The sequence below is a fragment of the Coregonus lavaretus genome (assembly GCF_964263955.1).
Source record: "Coregonus lavaretus genome assembly, chromosome: 8".
In the NCBI taxonomy this organism is placed as follows: domain Eukaryota; kingdom Metazoa; phylum Chordata; class Actinopteri; order Salmoniformes; family Salmonidae; genus Coregonus; species Coregonus lavaretus.
The window spans coordinates 42,760,717-42,783,153 of NC_139995.1; the positions used below are offsets into that span (position 1 = coordinate 42,760,717).

At 47.8% G+C, this 22,437-nt stretch overlaps 1 protein-coding gene across 2 annotated transcripts in view; it reads right to left on the reverse strand.

Moving 5' to 3' along the window:
- Positions 1–2,191: 2,191 nt before the first annotated feature.
- LOC311134355 (uncharacterized protein) overlaps positions 2,192–22,437 on the reverse strand; it is a 47,386-nt gene continuing 27,140 nt past the window's right edge. The window contains exons 6-10 of one of the 2 annotated variants that reach the window (XM_084168006.1): positions 17,474–18,379; positions 16,906–17,051; positions 16,677–16,723; positions 3,897–3,959; positions 2,192–3,489 (exon numbers count right to left, since the gene is read on the reverse strand). In XM_084168006.1, coding sequence (XP_084024132.1) covers positions 3,905–3,959; positions 16,677–16,723; positions 16,906–17,051; positions 17,474–18,379 — 1,154 coding nt within the window. In that variant the 3' untranslated portion in view covers positions 2,192–3,489; positions 3,897–3,904. Of the gene's footprint in view, positions 3,490–3,896; positions 3,960–16,676; positions 16,724–16,905; positions 17,085–17,473; positions 18,380–22,437 lie in introns of both variants that reach the window. The other variant, XM_084168005.1, reaches the window with a different exon arrangement.

Sequence of the window (22,437 nt, forward strand, 5' to 3'; positions counted from 1 at the left end):
CCATCACTACCGTTCGTAGTGGAGGTGGATGCGTCCAAGGTAGGGATAGGCGCTGTCTATCTCAACACTCGGGCACGCCACCCAAGCTCTGCCCCTGTGCCTTCTTTTCGAAGAAGCTCAGCTCAGCAGAGCAGACCTACGGCGTTGGTGATCGGGAGCTGCTGGCTGTTGTCCGAGCTTTGACGGTGTGGAGGCATTGGCTCGAAGGGGCGAAACACCCTTTCCTCGTCTGGACAGACCACCGTAACCTGGAGTACATTCGGGCAGCGAGGAGGCTGAATCCTCGCCAGGCCAGGTGGGCCCTCTTCTTCACCCGGTTTGATTTCACACTCCCATACATTCCGGGTACGAAGAACGTGAAGGCACTGTCTCTGCTGTATGACACAGAGGAGAGGCCTAGAGACAACACCCCCATACTCCCGGCCTCATGCATTGTGGCGCCGGTAGTATGGGCGATGGACGCGGATATAGTGCAGGCATTACGCACAGATCCATCTCCACCGCAGTGTCCAGCTGGGCTGCAGTACGTGCCTACGCTTATCCGTGATCGTCTGATCTACTGGGCACACACGTCACCCTCCTCTGGTCATCCAGGTATTGGTTGTACAATGCGCTGCCTGACCGAGAAGTACTGGGGGCCTACCTTGGCTAAGGACGTGAGGGTGTATGTTTCCTCCTGCTCAGTGTGCGCCCAGAGTAAGGCACCTAGGCACCTCCAAGCGGGTAAGCTACAACCTTTACCAGTTCCACAACGACCATGGTCTCACCTTAGTATTGATTTTCTTACTGATCTTCCCCTCTCTCAGGGTAACACCACTATCGTTGTGGATCGCTTGTGGATCGCTTTTCGAAGTCCTGCCGGCTCCTTCCTCTGCCTGGTCTCCCCACGGCCCTACAAACTGCGGAGGCTCTGTTTACTCACGTCTTCCGGCACTATGGGGTCCCAGAGGATATAGTGTCCGACCGAGGTCCCCAGTTCACGTCTAGAGTCTGGAAGGCATTTATGGAACGTCTGGGGGTCTCGGTCAGCCTGACCTCTGGATTTCACCCCGAGAATAATGGGCTGGTGGAAAGGGTGAATCAAGATGTGGGTAGGTTCCTGCAGACCTACTGTCAGGACCGGCCGGGGGAGTGGTCGGTGTTCCTGCCATGGGCAGAATACGCTCAGAACTCTCTCCGCCACTCTTCCACTAACCTAACACCCTTCCAATGTGTTTTGGGTTACCAACCGGTCCTGGCACCGTGGCACCAGAGCCAGACCGAGGCTCCTGCGGTGGATGACTGGTTTCAGCGCGTGGAGGAGACTTGGGACGCTGCCCACGTCCTCCTCCAACGTGCCGTGCGTCGTCAAAAGGTGAACGCTGACCGCCACCGCAGGGAGGCCCCGGTTTTCGTACCAGGGGATCGGGTCTGGCTCTCGACCGGAATCTACCCCTCCGCCTGCCCTGCCGGAAGCTGAGCCCACGATTTGTGGGGCCGTTTAAAGTCCTGAGGAGGATGAACGAGGTTACATACAGGTTGTTACTCCCCCCTGATTACCGTATTAACCCTTCGTTTCACCTCAGGCCGGTGGTAGCTGGTCCGCTCCAGGAGTCTGAGGTGCGGGAGGTTCCTCCACCTCCTCTGGACATCGAGGGGTCCCCGGCGTACTCGGTCCGTTCCATACTGGATTCGAGGCATCGGGCTGGGGGGCCTTCAGTATCTCGTGGAGTGGGAGGAACGGTGCTGGGTCCCAAGGAGGGACATCCTCGATCCCTCCCTGTTGAGGGATTTCCACCGTCGCCATCCGTCTCGCCCTGCTCCGCATCCTCCTGGCCGTCCCCGAGGTCGGGGTCGGCGCACTGCTGGAGCTGCGCGTCAAGGGAGGGGTACTGTCACGACTTCCACCGAGGCTGCCTCCCCTCCTTGTTTGGGCAGGTTTCGGCATTCGTCGTCACCGGCTTACTAGCTACTGCTGCTCCCATTCTCATCACTCCACTTGTCTTGTGAGCATTTGATTTATGTAAACGGAATAAACTCTGGACTTTGGTGTTTTACGTCATGACCTGACTCCTTCATTCACACCTCGTCACACAACTCAACTTCTTTTTACTGCAATTGCACATAAAAGTCAAAATATTTAACAGTTCCATGTCAATCTTCATTATTATTATTATTATTATATACAGTATTAAAGTAATACATACATGATCCTGGGGCTTAACTTTATCTAATACATTGTATTGAATCATCCCATTTCTCTGAAATACAACATCATCCGAGGGTGACTCACATGGGTTAGCACAATCAAGATGTTCAATTGCACTTATTACATGGTACAAGTAATATTGAAACGTTTCAGAATTTAGGTAACATACTGAAAATGGAATTGCAGTTTCTATTGAATTGTGTAGTGCTAGTTGAAGTTTCTAGGCACCGTCATCAATTAGCATCACTTCAATTTTATCTCACTTCACAATTAAGCAATTGAAAGGGACAAAGTACCAACACACAATGTTCAACATGTTCAACTTTTGTGATTTATAAAAACCCTCATGCCACATGACTACAACACAATCCTTTGTACATGGACATGATTCACTATATGGAATGGAGTGCTATAATAGGTATACAAACTGATGGAGATTGCCATACATTCTCACTGGCATCAGCACAACATGGCATGATAGACAGGTTTAAATCATTGTCTTCAGTTGAAAAGGGACAAAACAGAAGAATGTTAAAATGTTAATTAATCCAGTATGATGCATCATGGCATATAGGGAGTTCAGTCAAAACATTGTGTTCTTACTTTGGGAGTTTTTTTTCTTCTTCTATTTAATGTATTAATCTCCAAAGATACATCCTCTGTCCACTTGAGGTGATGGCACCTGGTATCACTTTGGCTCAAGAACCCAACTCCATTCAACAATGTCAATGGAGTACTTCAGTCACACAGACTTTCTTTAGTTTGATGTTGACTTGGGAGACACATGCAGGTCCAAACACAGATGCCGATGTAATAAAGAAAGAGGTTCTTCCCTTCTTGAACTGTGCATCTCACTGTGAGGATCTATCAGTCATGCTGGGAGATTTTAGATGGTAGGGGAGTGTCAGTGAAAAAGCATCAGGGTTAGCTGAAGTCGTTAACCTCTGCCGTGATGAAGAGTCCTTGGAGGATTCTTTGGTCCACACTATTTCATGGAAGATCCAAATTCTGTTGTACATGACACCGTCCAAACAGTCTTTATGAGCGACAAATTCACTCAAACCTTTTTAACAGAAAAAATGGAAGCAGGCTGATATTGTATAACTTTGATAGCATAAGATTCTCTGTAAAAAAAAATCTAAACATTTTTCAAGCAATAATAAAATTAATTTGTGTAAAAATAGATAACTTTAGATATTTATATACAAAAGCGTGACACTTTGACATGAGTAAAATAGTTGTTCCGCCAAATGTCCATGTCTTCCACTTGTTTGACGAATGACGTGGTTATTGGTCTCTTACTGGCAGTTGAAACCAATCAGAGAGCGAGAGAGCAAGAAAGCGAGAGAGAGAGAGAGAGAGAGAGGAGAGAGAGACTTCTTAGTCATTGCTTGAATGATATACTGTGTCATGATTTGAGGGCAGCAGTGTACTCCACAGGAGTTCAAGCATCTTAAGCTGTTTCCCTCAGATCTCAATAGGGGTGCATTAGTCCCAGCCAATCCCACATATGGGGCTTCAATCCCAGATACCCATCTTCAGTCATTGAAAATAACAAATACCATTTGAGAAATGCTCAAAGCGAGACCAGACCCTGGCCATCCTAAGTGCTTGGATAGGAATTAAAGATGTTTTCCAATGACATCCATAAATCATTTTGCATTTCACTCTTACTGAAGATGTGGAAAGGAAGGTTAGTGGCTCTTACCAGATCTCTCAATCCTTGGCTTCATAATACTGCAGCTCAAAGTCCTCAATGCTGTGGCATGCCCTGTGGAACATGTTACAATGCCTTCAGATATTATTCACGCCCCTTGACTTTTTCCACATTTTGTGGTGTTACAGCCTGAATTTAAAACGGATTAAATTGAGATTTTGTGTCACTGGCCTACACACAATACCCCATAATGTCAAAGTGGAATTATGTTTTTTTACAAATTATTAAAAAATGAAAAGCTGAAATGTCTTGAGTCAATAAGTATTCAACCCCTTTGTTATGGTAAGCCTAAATAAGTTCAGGAGTAAAAATGTGCTTAACAAGTCACATAATAAATTGCATGGACTCTGTGTGCAATAATCGTGTTTAACATGATTTTTTAATGACTATCTCATCTCTGTACCCCACACATACAATTAACTGTAAGGTCCGCTCAGTCGAGCAGTGAATTTCAAGCACAGATTCAACCACAAAGACCAGGGATGTTTTCCAATGCCTCACAAAGACAGGTACCTATTGGTAGATAGGTAAAAATAAAAAAAGCTAACATTGAATATCCCTTTGAGCATGGTGAAATTATTAATTACACTTTGGATGATGTATCAATACACCCAGTCACCACAAAGATACAGGCGTCCTTTGTAACTCAGTTGCGGAGAGGAAAGAAACCACTCAGGGATTTCACCATTAGGCCAATGGTGACTTTAAAACAGTTACAGGAGTTTAATGGCTGTGATAGGAGAAAACTGAGGATGGATCAACAACATTGTAGTTACTCCACAATACCAACCTAAATGAACCACCCTAAAAGTGAAAAGAAGAAAGCCTGTACAGAATAGTGCCTTATCGCAAACAGGATGCATGTTTTTGAATATTTTAAGTAAAACTGCAAAAAATGTGGCAAAGAAAAAAACGTTATGTTCTGAATACAAAGCAGTCCTGGAGTTTTTATTTCAGATTTTTATGGAATAGTCCTAAGCATAGGCAAAATCCTAGAAGAAAACGTGGTTCAGTCTGCTTTCCAACAGTCACTATGAGACAAATTCACCTTTCAGCAGGACAATAACCTAAAGCACAAGGCCAAATATACAGTCGTGGTCAAAAGTTTTGTCTTGTGGTCGATCCTCAAGAGGCGGGTGGACAAACAAAAATCCACAAATTCTGACAGACTCCAAGCATTGATCATGCAAGAATGGGCTGCCATCAGTCAGGATGTGGCCCAGAAGTTAATTGACAGCATGCCAGGGCGGATTGCAGAGGTCTTGAAAAAGAAGGGTCAACACTGCAAATATTGACTCTTTGCATAAAATTAATGTAATTGTCAATAAAAGCCGTTGACACTTATGGAATGCTTGTAATTATACTTCAGTATACCATAGTAACATCTGACAAAAATATCTCATAACACTGAAGCAGCGAACTTTGTGAAGACCAATACTTGTGTCATTCTCAAAAATGTTGATTCCCTCCAGGTGAGTAGGCGCCCCACTCACCCAGAGCTCACTGTTGCCCATTTTTGTATGCCTGTACGTTTTCCACAGGTAGCACCTCATTCCCAGCATAAGGCGCTGGTAGATTCAGGCGCGGCTGGGAATTTTATTGATAAAAAGTTTTGTTTAGCGTTAGGGATTCCCCTCATTCCTGTTGATGTTCCTTTTCCCGTTCACGCCCTAGATAGCCGTCCGTTGGGTACGGGCTTAATCAGGGAGGTCACGGCGCCACTTAGGATGTGTGCGCAGGGGGATCATCAGGAGATGATTCAGCTGTTCCTGATTGACTCTCCTGCGTATCCGGTGGTGCTGGGCATGCCCTGGTTGAGTACCCATAACCCAGCGATTTCGTGGCAGGAGAGGGCTCTGATGGAGTGGTCTGCTCAGTGTGTGGGTAGATGTTTGGGCGTTTCCGTAGGGGCTACCTCGGTGGAGAGTCCAAACCAGGTGCCCGCATTGCACGTTCCACCTGAGTATGGGGATTTGGCTATTGCGTTTAGTAAGGCGAGGGCGACGCGGTTGCCACCCCATAGGCAGGGGGATTGTGCGATAAACCTCCAGGCAGGAGCTGCGCTCCCACGGAGCCATGTGTATCCTCTGTCTCAGGAGGAGAAGAAAGCTATGGAGATTTACATAGACGAATCGCTGAGACAAGGATACATACGGCCGTCCACTTCCCCCGCGTCCTCGAGTTTCTTTTTCGTGAAGAAAAAGGATGGTGGTTTGCGTCCGTGCATCGATTACCGTGGTCTCAATCAGATTACGGTGAAGTATAGTTATCCACTCCCGCTGATTGCGACCATGACTGAGTCGTTGCATGGGGCGCGTTTCTTCACGAAATTAGATCTCAGGAGCGCGTACAACTTGGTGCGCATCAGGGAGGGTGATGAATGGAAAACAGCCTTTAGTACCACCTCGGGCCATTACGAGTATCTGGTCATGCCATACGGGTTGATGAACGCTCCATCAGTTTTCCAATCATTTGTGGATGAGATCTTCAGGGACATGCAGGGGCAGGGGGTGGTGGTGTACATTGATGACATTCTCGTGTACTCACCTACCCGTGTCGAGCATGTGGCCCTGGTGCGCAGGGTGTTGCGGAGGCTGGTGGAGCACGACCTGTATGTGAAGGCAGAGAAGTGTCTGTTTTTCCAGGAGTCGGTCTCCTTTTTGGGTTATCAGTTGTCTGCGTCAGGGGTGAAGATGGAGGTAGACCGGGTGTCGGCCGTGCGTAATTGGCAAACACCAACCACTGTGAAGGAGGTGCAGCAGTTTTTGGGGTTTGCAAATTACTACAGGAGGTTTATCCGGGGTTTTGGACAGGTGGCAGCTCCCATCACGTCTCTGTTGAAGGGGGGTCCGGTGCGTCTGCAGTGGTCGGTCGAGGCGGACAGGGCGTTTGGGAGGCTGAAGGACCTGTTTACCTCGGCCCCGGTGCTGGCGCATCCGGATCCCTCTTTGCCGTTCCAAGTAGAGGTGGACGCGTCGGAGGCCGGTTTAGGAGCCGTGCTTTCACAACGGTCTGGCGCGCCACCTAAACTCCGCCCCTGTGCTTTTTATTCTAAGAAGCTCAGTCCGGCGGAGCGGAACTATGACGTAGGGGACAGGGAGCTGTTAGCCGTGGTACAGGCTCTAAAGGTGTGGAGGCACTGGCTTGAGGGGGCTCAACACCCTTTCCTCATTTTGACGGACCACCGTAACCTGGAGTACATCCGGGCGGCGAGGAGGCTGAACCCTCGCCAGGCAAGATGGAGTATGTTCTTGACCAGGTTTACTTTTAAGATCACGTACATCCCTGGGTCACAGAATGGCAAGGCAGATGCGCTGTCTCGGCGGTATGACGCGGAGGAGAGGTCCGTGGAGCCCACTCCCATACTGCCTGAGTCGTGTCTGGTGGCACCGGTAGTGTGGGAGGTCGATGCTGAACTCGAGCGGGCGTTACGCACCGACCCTAGTCCACCACAGTGCCCGGAGGGTCGGAAGTACGTTCCGCTCGAGGTTCGGGATCGATTGATCTATTGGGCTCACACGTCACCCTCCTCTGGACATCCGGGTATTGGTCGGACGGTGCACTGTCTTAGTGCCAAGTACTGGTGGCCCACGTTGGCAAGGGATGTGAGGGTTTATGTTTCCTCCTGCTCGGTGTGCGCCCAGTGTAAGGCGCCTAGACATCTACCTAGGGGTAAGTTGCTACCCCTGCCCGTTCCACAACGGCCATGGTCCCACCTCTCAGTGGACTTTATAACAGACCTTCCCCTCTCCCAAGGGAATACTACCATCCTGGTCGTTGTGGACCGGTTCTCTAAGGCCTGTCGTTTGCTCCCCATGCCGGGTCTTCCTACGGCCCTGCAAACTGCCGAGGCACTGTTTACCCATGTGTTCCGGCACTACGGGGTACCCGAGGACATTGTGGCTGATCGGGGTCCCCAATTCACCTCCAGAGTCTGGAGAGCGTTTATGGAGCGGTTGGGGGTCTCGGTGAGCCTCACCTCGGGTTACCACCCGGAGAGCAATGGGCAGGTGGAACGCGTAAACCAGGATGTGGGTAGGTTTCTCAGAACATACTGCCAGGACCGGCCGGAGGAGTGGTCAAGGTACGTTCCCTGGGCCGAGATGGCCCAGAATTCCCTACGCCATTCCTCCACTAACCTAACTCCATTTCAATGTGTGTTAGGTTACCAGCCGGTTCTGGCACCCTGGCAGCAGAGCCAGATCGAGGCTCCTGCGGTGGATGAGTGGGCGCGGCGCTCGGAGGAGACTTGGAACGCTGCACACGTCCACCTGCAGCGGGCCCTCCGACGTCAGAAGGCGAGCGCTGATCTCCACCGCAGTGAGGCACCGGTGTACGCACCTGGTGATCGAGTCTGGCTCTCTACCAGAAACCTGCCCCTCCGCCTGCCCTGTCGGAAACTGGGTCGGCGGTTTGTAGGGCCATTTAAAGTCCTGAGAAGGTTGAACGAGGTATGTTATAGATTACAGCTACCTGTGGAGTATAAGTGTATTAACCCCTCGTTCCATGTGTCCCTTCTCAGGCCGGTGGTAGCGGGCCCACTCCAAGAAGATGAGATCTTGGAGACTCCTCCGCCCCCGTTGGACATCGAGGGGGCACCGGCGTACTCCGTGAGATCCATCTTGGATTCGAGACGTCGGATGGGGGGTCTCCAGTATCTAGTGGAGTGGGAGGGGTACGGTCCGGAGGAGCGGTGCTGGGTGCCGAGGAGAGACGTGTTGGACCCGTCGCTCCTGACGGAGTTCCATCGGAGGCATCCGACGCGCCCTGCGCCGCGTCCTCCTGGTCGTCCCCGAGGCCGGAGTCGGCGCACGTCTGGAGCCGCGCGTCAAGGGGGGGGTACTGTCACGGTTTCGGCCGAGGCTGCCTCTCTCCCTTGTTCGGGCAGGCTTCGGCGTTCGTCGTCTCCGGAATTCTAGCTGCCACCGCTATATGTTTCATGTTCGTTTGCTTTTGTCTGTTTGTTTCCACACCTGTTTCTGTTTTGACGTAATTAGTGTCCTATAAGTTTCTCGTTGTGTTTGTCTAGTGTTGTGTGTGATTGTTTCCGTCAGTGTTGTGTTTTGCTCGGTTGAGCGTATTTTCTCCACTGTGCTGGAGCTTATTTGCACCTGTGTGTGCACCGTTACATTTTGTCGCACCTGTTAGTGCGCATTTACCTTTCGCCTTCGTGCGTGTTTTTGCTGTCGGGCTTAGTTGTCCTGTTGCCTGTGTTGGGCCAGTATTACAGCCTTTGGAACATTCAGTCTGCGTCCTGCGTTTGATTCCTACACTACACCTACAACACGCCCTGACAACGACTGTACACTGGAGTTGCTTACCAAGATAACATTGAATGTTCCTGAGTGGCCTAGTTAAATCAGCTTGAGAATCTATGGCAAGACTTGAAAATGGCTGTATAGCCATTATCAACAACCAATTTGAAAGAGCTTGAATAATTTTTTTAAGAATAATGTGCAAACATTGTACAATCCAGGTGTGCAAAGCTCTTAGAGACTTACCCAGAAAGACTCACAGTTGTAATCACTGCTAAAAGTGATTCTAACATATATTGACTCAGGGGTGTGAATACTTATGTAAATTAGATATTTCTGTATTTCATTTTCCCAAAATGTTCACTTTGTAATTATGGTGTATTGTGAGTAGATGGGTGAGAAAATAATATATTTAATCCATTTTGAATTCAGGCTGTAACACAACAAAATGTGGAATAAGTCAACAGGTATGAATACTTTCTGAAGGCACTAGGTTAGGTTTTAGTGAAAACTAGTCAATGGCATTATGAGGGAGAGGTAGCATGTGATCATTATGTAAATATAGGCTACTTAGTTTTAAAACAGAACAGACAATTGCTGCAGCTTCATCTTAATCAATTAATCAACAATACATTTATTGTAATTAATTAATTAATCTGAACATGTGGAAAGACATCAGGATCACTAGCACTGAATGTATTATTAATGTACCAATAAATGTTAGCCTATTTATAGATATTGGTTTCCAGAGAACGTTTAAGTAAAAATCAATATGACTGTACTGTCCTCCGTATGCGTTACTGTGCATATTTTGACAGCAAGATAAACGCCTCCACATCAATAACCCTCAAAGCATGATCTCCATGTTCACAAGATTTATTGAGTTGAAACGGCATGAAACTGAAACACAAAGAAAACAATGTCTGCATAAGACAATGTAATCTGTCCTAAAATACAAACTAGATATGAACGTAACCTGATATTTTGCTGACACTGACAACTAGCAAAAGCTAGGCTAACATACTGTAGCAATTAAGCCAGTGCTGTCCATCTATTCCACAAAGTAAACATACAAAAGGAATGAAAATACTCACTGACAAAGCTTCCTAAGGCATACAACGTAAAGGACGGATGAAGATTGTGAGCAGACAACTGAAACAGAGCATTCTGAGCTCTACATGAAGCAACAATGACCAACTTCCTCCTAACAAGTCAAATGACGGGTCATTTTCTAGCTAAAGGAAACTACTCCAGATCAATAATAGGGGGAGCCAAATTCAAGGTAAGTATTACAACTAAAACAGAACACTCCCCACCTGGCGTGATAGAACGCCACTCTGATAACTATGGAATGTCCATATAAGAGACCTTGTTTGTTAAGACCTCTGGAGAAAGGAGAAGGACCGTCTCTGTGACGGGCCTAAGAAAGAGCTTAGTTCCTAACCTCGACTTTACAGACTTTACCATCCTTGCTGGGAAAGACCTGAGTGATCAGTCCAACAGGCCATTCATTCCTCTTGACTTGTTTGTCTTTGAGGAGCACAATGCTTCCAGGCTCGAGGTTGGGCTGGTTTGACTGCCACTTCCTTCTTATCTGAAGTGAAGAGAGGTATTGTTTCCTCCACCTATCCCAGAAGGTATTTGCAAGATGTTGAACCTGAAGCCACAGCCGGTTAAAGAGGTCCTTGGCTCCGTAGTCGCCAGCAGGACTCGAAGGGATACTCACTTTCTGTGTGAGGAGAGTGGCAGGTGTAAGTATGAGAGGGTCATCTGGATCTGTATTGACTGGAACCAGAGGTCTGGCATTGATGATGGCAGCCACTTCTGCCATCAGAGTAGTGAGCGTTTCGTGACTTAGCTTTGAATGACCCTGTTGGAGGAACATAGAATCCAGGATTCTCCTTACTATGCCAATCATCCTCTCCCAGGCACCACCCATGTGAGAGGCATGAGGCGGTTTGAATATCCAGGTGCAGCCCTGTTCTGACAGGTAGGTATCCACTGAGTCGTCGTTGATGTTCGAGGGGATCTTAAGTTCCTTGCAGGCCCCAATGAAGTTGGTCCCACAGTCGGAACGAATCTGCTTTGCTGGGCCTCGGATCGAGAAGAAACGCCTCAGGGCGTTGATAAAGCATGATGTATCCAGTGACTCAAGGACTTCGAGATGAATGGCTGTCACGCTCATACAGGTGAATATGACGGTCCACCGCTTACTGTATGCATGGCCTCCTCTTGTCCGGCGAGAGGCAACGGTCCATGGACCAAATACATCCACCCCGACATGGGTGAACGGAGGTTCGGTGGAGAGACGATCAGCAGGAAGGCTGGCCATCTTCTGTGCCTGAGGAAGACCACTAAGTCTCCGACAGGTGACACACTGGTGGGTGATGCTGTTCACGCAACTTTTACCGCCAACTATCCAAAGTCTGGCTGTACAGATGGCTCCCTCTGTGAAAAGACATCCCTGGTGTTGGGTACGTTGGGTACGCACCAGTAAAGTTGCGGCGTGATGCTTCCCCGGGATGATCAGGGGGTTCTTCTCGTCGTGTCTGAGTTTTGCTTCTGTGATGCAACCCCCAACTCTCAGAAGGCCATCTTTATCAATGAATGGATCTAAGGCTCTCAGAGAGCTGTCTTTGGGAATTGTTTCCTGGTTCTTAGATAGGTTTCCTTTTGGACTGTCCGTATGATGATATCCTTTGACTGAGAAAATCCGTTTGGTGTGCATGCTGTCTGACAGTAGTACCAGCCCTTACAGCTGCTGTCTTTTGCCGCTGTAGTGTTGTTGAAGAGACGAGCGATTTGAACGAGGTGAGTGATGGCACGAGTCAGCGACTTCTACGTGGAGAACCTTGAAAAGCGTAAGGATCCAAGCTGCTTGGGTGAAGTTGTGGTCTTCAGTGTGGACACTTGGGGGCGAACGTCAGCATCTGAGGAGGGGTTGATGAGCTCAAAAACGTCCCTTTCAAGACTGAGAGACTGGCTTGTCAGAAACGCTGGGCCAGAAAGCCAGGTTGTGTCTGAGAGGTAAGCTGCAGGGATAAATCTCGTCGCATGATATGCAGGGTTCTGATCTGTAGGTACATAGCGCCACTGTTCTGAATGAGTAGATCTCCTTAGCCGATGGACTCGATTGCTGACATAGACGTAGAAGCGCTGGGTCTCATTGTTGATGTGACCTAACACCACCTTGCTGTCTGAGTGGAAGGTTGTATCATCAAGCTCGATGTCTATTTCTGAGGTGATGAGCTCGGCCAACTCGACTGCCAAGACTGCTGCTCAGAGTTCCAACCTTGGAATCATGTGTTCTGGGCATGGCGCCAGTTTTGCTTTACCCATAACAAAGCCCATGTGACACATTTGGCACAGTGTCTGACCCTATGTCGAGATCTTTGAGGTCGTTCGCGTGATCTTGAGATGGAAATGCTTCCATTTCCTCCTTCTTGTTCGAGGCAATCTCGTGTTCTCTTGAGCAGGGTGACTGCATCTTGGGCTGTAGAAAATTACTTTAAACCATAGAAGTCACGTTCCACAAACTGTCTGACATCAGGATAATTGTCTGGTTCTCCTTCTTGAACAGACTGTTTAAGGCCTTGGATGGCCACTGCTGGAGAGGGACTGTTGCCGAAGACATGGACCTTCATGAGGTAGTCGATGATGTCTTTGGACAAGTCATTGTCCTGGAACCACAGGAATCTCAGGAAGTTACGGTCTTCTTGTTTCACCAGGAAACAGTGGAACATTTGTTGAATATCCGCTGTCACAGCGACAGATTCCTTACGGAAGCGAGTAAGCACCCCAAGGAGTGTGTTGTTGAGGTCGGGCCCAGTCATGAGGACGTCACTGAGGGATACTCCATTGTATAGGGCACTGGAGTCAAAAAACACACAGATTTGACCAGGCTTCTTTGGATGATAGACACCAAATGTAGGTAGGTACCACCGTTCTTCTTCTTCTTTCAGGGGCGGAGCCACTTCGGCATGACCATTCTCGAAAATCTTCTCCATGAAGGAGACAAAGTGGTCTTTCATCTCGGGCTTCCTAAGGAAGTTGCATCTAAGGGAGGAGAAGCATTTCAGCGCTAGAGGTCTATTGTCGGGGAGACGACGTCTTGGTGACTTGAATGGTAATTGTGCCACCCATCTATTGCTGTCGTCCTTCCTGATCCCTTCCTTCATGATTTTCAGAAAAGTGCTGTCTTCGATGGAGAAGGCCACTTTATTGCCGTCTCTAGTTGCTGTAACACATTGCAGCCCAAGTGAACTTCCTCTTTGTCGCAAGGAAGACTTTTGTAGCAGCATAATGTAGGTTGATCGGGAGCTTGGGCATTCCGGAATCTTTCTTTCACCAAAAAGAGGTTGGGACATGGCTCGAAGAGAGTAGGGCGTCCTTTCTCCAAAGTGTTTGTGTAAAAGGTACTCACTGAGAGAGGCTTGTGAATGCTCCCCAGGCAGACGTTGCCTATTATGACCCATCCGAGGTCAAGCATCTGGGTGTATGGTGAGTCATGGGGCCCATTAACTTGCTTGCACATCTTATGGACTCTGATAATGTCTCTTCCCAGAAGGAGCATGATGGGAGCTTTAGGTTCGAGTTCTGGGATGAGGTGAGCAAGGGGTTTCAGGTGAGCATGGTGGAGCGCTGCATCTGGAGTTGGGATCTCAGATCGGTTGTTCGGGATCTTGTTACACTCGATGAGAGTTGGCAGCAGAAGACTGACTTGCCCATCCATAGATTCAACCTGGTAGCCGTTGGCTCTTCTTCCTACTGTCTCCATCACTCCAGCGCCGGTCTTAAGGGAGTAGGGAGAGCTGGGGCCTTGTACCCTAAAGATATCGAAGTACTCAGAATGAACCAATGATCTGTTGCTTTGCTCATCGAGGATGGCATACAATGTCACTGCTCCATCTCGGTAGTCTGTTGGGTAGATTTTGACGAGGCAGATCTTAGAGCAAGACCTGTCGGTGAGGTTCCCACCGCAGACTTGCGTACACTGGGACGTTACGTCAGAGGGAGGTGTGAGCTCTTCCTCCCCACCGTGCTCTGTAGGAAGGACTGCCTTTTTGACCCAGGGGGGTGGTCCTGGATGAAGGGCATTGTTATGACTCTCGCTCTTACATTCTGCAGAGCTAATGCTTGACTTGCAATTCTTGGCAATGTGAAAGGAGGATGAACAACATCTAAAGCATATGCCATTCTCTTTAAGGAAAGCTTTGCTTTGGTCCAGTGGTTTCTTGCGGAAGGCGCGGCACTTCCGTAAGGGGTGAGGTTTCTTGTGGATAGGGCACTGCCGTCCGGAGTTCTTGGCTTTCTTAATAGGCTTGTCTGAGTCGGAGCTGGTAGTGGGGGATACCTCTGTTTTGTGAACTGAGACTTCTCTCTGTCTGCCTTGCTTCCAGGGAACTTTGTCTGCTTTAGCAGGAACATCGACAACAAGGTTGAAACTGGGGTCGTTCCTGATTCTGGCTTGTTGGATGACGAAGTCAACAAAGAAGGCAAAAGGAGGGAACGTAACATAATATTGTTGCTTGTAGTTGGAACCAATGGAGATCCATTTCTCTTGTAACCCGAAGGGCAGTTTCTGGACTATAGGGTTAACGCCTCGAGCTGTATCGAGAAAAGCTAGGCCAGGGAGGTCTCCTTCGGCCTTGGCGGACTGAAGCTCCATAAGCAGGTCGCCCAACTCCCTCAGCTTTGGGTAATCCTTGATGGAGATCTTGGGGGAAACTGTCAATAGGTTTGGTGAGCGCATTCTATCACCTCTGGCGAACCGTAGCATTCCTCGAGTCTATCCTAAACCTTGTTCTGGATGGTTCACGTGAACAGCTCGGATTCGTTTTATATGTTCAGTAGACTCTCTTCCAAGCCACTTAACTAGAAGATCCATTTCTTCACTGTAGGTTAAGTCTATGCCTCTGATGGCGTTGTGAAAGGAGCGCCGCCAAGCCCTGTAGCTCTCTGGTTGGTCATCAAATTGGAGTAGACCCGTGGTGATGAGCTTGCAATGAGCGAAGTACCTCACGAAGTCGGTAACGTTTGGGTTCCCACTTTGGGGGTCTTCCCATGTGCGCTTGTAATGTGGAGCAGTTGGGTGACTTCCGTCATTGTGCATACCTCTTTGGGTCCGGCTGTTGTTCTGGCCTTCTCGAAGGGAACTGTGTACACTAGGGGTGAGGTGAAACTGCTGGGCTGGCCTTGACTCCGGATTAGGGAGGCGGCGGTCTACAGCGGTAGTAGTGTCAACAGGAGGGGAACTAATCTCAGGCTTGAGACGTTGTAATAGGGTGTAATGTGCAGGCTCTGGCCTGGTATATCCCTGTCTAGTCTCGTCGTCAGAGGACGGCTCTACTCCTGTCGTTGGCTTGGGAGTGTCATAGGATTTAGCTTGCTCCATGAGATACTCCCTAGTTCGCTGTGTGGGGTCGAGTGGGTTGGAGTCGAGCTTGAGTCTGCAGCTACTTTTCTGACTGCTTAATTCAGCAGTGGCTTCTAGAGCCTCAGCTTCAGCCACTGCTGCAGCCGCTTCCTTTTCCTCTTTCAGCACGTCCATACATGCTTCTAATTGTGGTTTTTCTAGATGAGCTGCTTGAATGGTGGGATGAGGCTGAGGCACGAGACCTGGTATTGAAGGTGGATGCCTGCTCCTCGGCCATACTGTGTTGGAGGATGTCTTTACACTGCCGTAATTGTTGTAGGCCTCTCTTGGCATTGTGACAGTTAGGCAGTGTCTGTTGCTTGATCCAACTTGTGGTCCTGCCCGCTAGAGAGCTGTCATTTCACTGTACTGTCCTCTGTATGCGTTACTGTGCATATTTTGACAGCAAGATAAACGCCTCCACATCAATAACCCTCAAAGCATGATCTCCATGTTCACAAGATTTATTGAGTTGAAACAGCGTGAAATTGAAACACAAAGACATCAATGTCTGCATAAGACAATGTAATCTGTCCTAAAATACAAACTAGATATGAACGTCACCTGATATTTTGCTGACACTGACAACTAGCAAAAGCTAGGCTAACATACTGTAGCAATTAAGCTAGTGATGTCCATCTATTCCACAAAGTAAACATACACATCCAAATTCCACAAATAATGATCTGAAACGAAGGATATATGCACTCTGAGCTCTACATGAAGCAACAATGACCAACTTCCTCCTAACAAGTCACATGACGGGTCATTTTCTAGCTAAAGGAAACTACTCCAGATCAACAATAGGGGGAGCCAAATTCAAGGTAAGTATTACAACTAAAACAGAACAATGACTATGAGTTGGAGTTGAATATAAGTTCAAATAATCATCTTGAGCCAAAACCATGAGTTCATTGCCTGACGATTTCTGTCGCTGTTGACTGCACCATCGCCATGTCTGAATGTTTCTGTTGTGGTTGTTGCCTAGCGATAGTGCCACCCTGATTAATGTAAATAGCTTTCAAAGGACTCCACTGTCTTTTCAGTTTTCAGTTTTTACCACCATGACATTTAAGGATATTCTTATTTTTATTTTTTTACCTCTGGTTTTCAATTCTGCTGGCACTGTGGAGAAGGGCTCGGAGTCTCTGAGAAATTAAAAAAATATTCAATTAGACTTCTATGTAGGAATTAGAGTGGGAATGGTTAGCAGGATTTATCCTCAGATGTGGAGGCAGATGTAAACTAGTTGTCTCACAGCTTGTTGGCACGGCTAGTGACAGCTCAGTTGGGCACTGCAATTGTTTGTTCAGTGTGTGTTCCCTCTTACCTTCTTCTCCCTGAATAGGGTTGTGATGAGGAGTAGTCCCCCACACACGGCTGCAATGATTAAGGCTGTCTGGTAGGAGGTACTTGAATCGGAATGACCAGTTTTCCCATTCCGGAATTCCTTCTCTGAGCCTTCATTGGGCCTTTCTGAAATAGGAGAGTCATCCACATCTGTCTTCTCTGACATGATATTTGAGGGATGATGAGGAAGAGCATGAGCCATTGTTTGGAGAGGGAATCCTAATTTAAATCTCAAGAGCAGTTTATTTTATGGTTAAAAAAATGGCATGGTATTTAAGATTATTTTACATGTGAAATGGTAATTACACAGCAATTACACATGCATTACTTTATTGTTTCCTTAAAATGAATTAAAACAAGCATCATTTGATAGTACCAGGTACTTACCAATACTTTCTTTAAAGTATCAGGTAAATATCAGGTACATACCAGAGAAAACAGTACAGTAAAATATAGTGCTAGCCAAATCTCTATGCAAGTGAATGTGTGTATTTTGAATCAGGAGGAGGACGCAGAAAGTAGTTCAAACAGGGTGCTATGCTCTTTACCTATGCTGAAGACTTCCTCATGGTATGTCCTAGTATGTTTTGACTCAGTCTTCGTGACTTGGCCCAGGACCTCTGTAGTGGTGTGTAGTTTTTCTGGTTCCTCCTCTGTCATCTTCAAATGTGGAGCTGCTTCGGTCGTAGTGCTCCCAATCGGATGGTTCCAGTCATGTGAATATCTCTCTGTGCCTTGGTATGTTTTTGTAGTGTCTTCTAGTTGAGAGGTCTCTGTTGAAACCCCATCCTGAAATATTCCATAGTTCCTGGCGTCCAGTGACCTCTTGGCCAACACATAGGCAGTGCTCTCATCACTACTTGGGGTGATGCCCATCACCTTGTACAGGAAAGGGACATGTGTGACCAGCTTGACCCCAGGGAGAGCAATGGGACCGTGGGGTGAACCTGCTATTCCTCTCCCTGCTGGTTTGTCTGCAGAAGCCTCCATCGCCCTTTCAGTCTGGGGGTGGTAAAAAGCCTTGTCCTTGGAGCCAACAGTCCCCAGGAGAACAAGGCTGGGAGGTGAAGACATTGAAGGGTGGTCCGTGGCAGAAGGGGGGACAGAGCCTATGTTATAGAGTGCAGAGCCTGACTCAGTTCCAGTGGGTGGAGGTGGATGAGAGTCCCAGTGTAACTCCCCCTCTCTGCCCTCTCCAAGTGAATGTCCATCGGGGACAGGCACCTGCAGATCCCTAGGGGAGGGGGGTCCTATGGTACCAGGACTCCCTAGGAACACCCCAGGGTCAGCGCTGTGGGTACCCAAGGGTGGGTGAGGAGGCCTGGGATGCACAGCTGAGGTGGGTTGGGAGAGGGTGGGCTGTGGGGGACTGCTCCATACACTGTGGGACACCAGGGAGACATCAGGGTTCACCGGACCCACTGTTGGACATGCACACTGGCGTTCCGGTTCAGCTAGGGGCAGATGAGAGGAAGATGTAAGGGACAGTTAGAAATGTACTGGTTTACATTAATTATTTTGCAGGTTTTACTATATAATTTCTTCTATCCCAGCCACATTTCACCATCTGCTTGCATGCACCCTATATCAAGGTCTTTTGGTACTTCCCTTATGCACTACGCTTTTCTGCACGCTGACTTTTACTATACCAGAGGTCAATATAGTCTACCAGTCTAACTGTCTATCCTACTCTCTATCCACCATTCATAGTGATAGTGGCAGGTGGATCGTTTGTCCAGATCTGCAATAGGCTAACTAGCAGTCATACCACACATAAAAGCATTCAAAGCTGCATATATTTTCTATATGAATCCACAATAACACATAGGAATAGCTGATAGGCAGCAGAGAAGCCAGGTGCATGAAAGAACAGTGAAGACAGCTCCCCTATTGATCTTTTTTAGGGACAATATAATTATCCTACTTAGACTAGCCTACACCATCACAATGCAATGAAGAATTGCATTATTGTTTTTAAATGAGTGCAAACTTCTACTCTAGGCTGCAGTGAAAATGTCATTTGAATAACAGAGCAGAATCTGAGTGATTTGAATGTTTAATTCCATTTGGAGCAGTTGTGAGTCTACTCTCAGCAGTTTATACAGTCTAGAAAGGCACAGTAGCAGGCCAGTCTGGCTGTATTTTTACTTCTGATACTGAGATGCGTTCTGTTGCAGATCATCATTCTCCCGAGTCGTCCTATAATAATGTGGCCACATATGCTCACGGCAGGCCCAGTTATTCAGGAAAGCTTAATGTGTACTATGCCTCCTCTCCAATCTGAGCAGCTGACGCAGCTAGAACCTAACACTTCAATATAGCCTAAATATGTGTCATTTAACTTTTAAAATGTATTACCTTTTATATGTGGCATAAACACAACCAGTCACAATGTTTTAATCTGATTAGGCTACTTCAAAAGTCTCCTGTAAGCATACACACGTTCGTCCAAAATATAATTCCAGCATCCTCAAAATGGCTTGACATTAAACAGGTTTCCATCCAACCTTTTTATGCGAGAAAAAGTATGTTGGATAAAAAATTCACAACATCATGGGAAAGCATGCAGTTTATTAGGCTACAGATGAAATAAGTTATGATTAACTTCAAAGGGTGGTGAAAGTGTCACGGATCCCCCCGGTACTGCTGCTCATTCTGTTCACCAATTCCGGAGGTCTACGTCACTGGCTTTCTAGGTGTCACTGACATGGATCATTACCACCAATCCCGGACTGTGTTGTCTCATTACACACACCTGGTTCCCATTCCCCCTAATTAGTATGTGTATATATCTGCCCTCTGTTCCCCATTGTCCTTGTCGAATATTGTCCCATGTCCGTTGGTCTCGTGAGTACCGTGTATTGTGCTCTGGTTGTTTACGGGTCTCGTCCTGTGTATTGTGTAGAGGTTACACCTCGCTCTTTGTTTGGGTTACATCCCTTTTGTATATACAGTGGGGGAAAAAAAGTATTTAGTCAGCCACCAATTGTGCAAGTTCTCCCACTTAAAAAGATGAGAGAGGCCTGTAATTTTCATCATAGGTACACGTCAACTATGACAGACAAATTGAGACAGATTTTTCCAGAAAATCACATTGTAGGATTTTTTATGAATTTATTTGCAAATTATGGTGGAAAATAAGTATTTGGTCACCTACAAACAAGCAAGATTTCTGGCTCTCACAGACCTGTAACTTCTTCTTTAAGAGGCTCCTCTGTCCTCCACTCGTTACCTGTATTAATGGCACCAGTTTGAACTTGTTATCAGTATAAAAGACACCTGTCCACAACCTCAAACAGTCACACTCCAAACTCCACTATTGCCAAGACCAAAGAGCTGTCAAAGGACACCAGAAACAAAATTGTAGACCTGCACCAGGCTGGGAAGACTGAATCTGCAATAGGTAAGCAGCTTGGTTTGAAGAAATCAACTGTGGGAGCAATGATTAGGAAATGGAAGACATACAAGACCACTGATAATCTCCCTCGATCTGGGGCTCCACGCAAGATCTCACCCCGTGGGGTCAAAATGATCACAAGAACGGTGAGCAAAAATCCCAGAACCACACAGGGGGACCTAGTGAATGACCTGCAGAGAGCTGGGACCAAAGTAACAAAGCCTACCATCAGTAACACACTACGCCGCCAGGGACTCAAATCCTGCAGTGCCAGACGTGTCCCCCTGCTTAAGCCAGTACATGTCCAGGCCCATCTGAAGTTTGCTAGAGTGCATTTGTATGATCCAGAAGAGGATTGGGAGAATGTCATATGGTCACATGAAACCAAAATAGAACTTTTTGGTAAAAACTCAACTCGTCATGTTTGGAGGACAAAGAATGCTGAGTTGCATCCAAAGAACACCATACCTACTGTGAAGCATGGGGGTGGAAAAATCATGCTTTGGGGCTGTTTTTCTGCAAAGGGACCAGGACGACTGATCCGTGTAAAGGAAAGAATGAATGGGGCCATGTATCGTGAGATTTTGAGTGAAAACCTCCTTCCATCAGCAAGGGCATTGAAGATGAAACGTGGCTGGGTCTTTCAGCATGACAATGATCCCAAACACACCGCCCGGGCAACGAAGGAGTGGCTTCGTAAGAAGCATTTCAAGGTCCTGGAGTAGCCTAGCCAGTCTCCAGATCTCAACCCCATAGAAAATCTTTGGAGGGAGTTGAATGTCCGTTTTGCCCAGCGACTAGCCCCAAAACATCACTGCTCTAGAGGAGATCTGCATGGAGGAATGGGCCAAAATACCAGCAACAGTGTGTGAAAACCTTGTGAAGACTTACAGAAAACGTTTGACCTGTGTCATTGCCAACTAAGGGTATATAACAAAGTATTGAGAAACTTTTGTTATTGACCAAATACTTATTTTCCACCATAATTTGCAAATAAATTCATTTAAAATCCTACAATGTGATTTTCTGGATTTTTTTTCTCTATTTGTCTGTCATAGTTGACGTGTACCTATGATGAAAATTACAGGCCTCTCTCATCTTTTTAAGTGGGAGAACTTGCACAATTGGTGGCTGACTAAATACTTTTTTTTACCCCACTGTATATACGTGTTTGTGTTCGGTGGCGTAATAAAACCCCGTAATATGTATTCCTGTGCCTGTCTTCTAATCATTATACAACGTGACAGAATAATCAACCCATAAAAATGGAGACAGCGGGAAAGGCAGAGCTGGCGACCATCGTAGAGACAGTCCAGCATCACGAGACTCAGCAGCGCCATGGACAGCGTGCTGGTAACCATCCTGCGGTTGGAGGGGAAAGTGCAGTCCCTCCAGTCTCCAGCACTGGTTCTGGTACCAGCCCCCACACCAACACTACCTGCCTCCGTTCCATCTGAGCCGGTCCGCGGAATACCCGTGTCCCTCCCGGAGCGCTTTGACGGCGCGCCAGAGAGATGCAAGGGATTCCTTCTGCAATGCGACCTGTACCTCGCCGAGGCTGTCTCCGGGAGAGACAGGGTTGCCACAGTCATCTCTGCACTGACCGGACGGGCCCTGGACTGGGGTGCCGCGGTTTGGGAAACGGGCGGACCCGAGGTTGAGTCCTACGAGCGCTTCACCCTCCTCTTCCGCTCTGTGTTTGATCATCCTGTGGAAGGCCAAGAGGGGGGTGAGCATCTACTCCGACTACTTCAGGGATCTAGGACCGCCTCGGAGTTCGCTCTGGAGTTCCGGACAATCGCGGCCTCCACCGGATGGAACGAGTCGGCTCTGGTCACCATGTTCCGCAGCGGACTGCATGAGGAGGTACAGATGGAGTTAGCCTGCCGTGATGATAACCTTTCACTCGACCAGCTCATCAGCATGGCGATCTGGTTGGAGAACCTCCTGCGGTCCGGACGAAGACCTGCGCGGAATCCGGAGCCCATGGCTACACCTGCTCCGTGGCCAGAGCTGATAGCGGTGTGCTCTGCATGTTTGCCCGAGGCAGCACGTAGGGGAAGGAGGAATCTGGGCCTCTGCTCCTATGGTGGAGAAAGGGGTCATTTCTCCCCG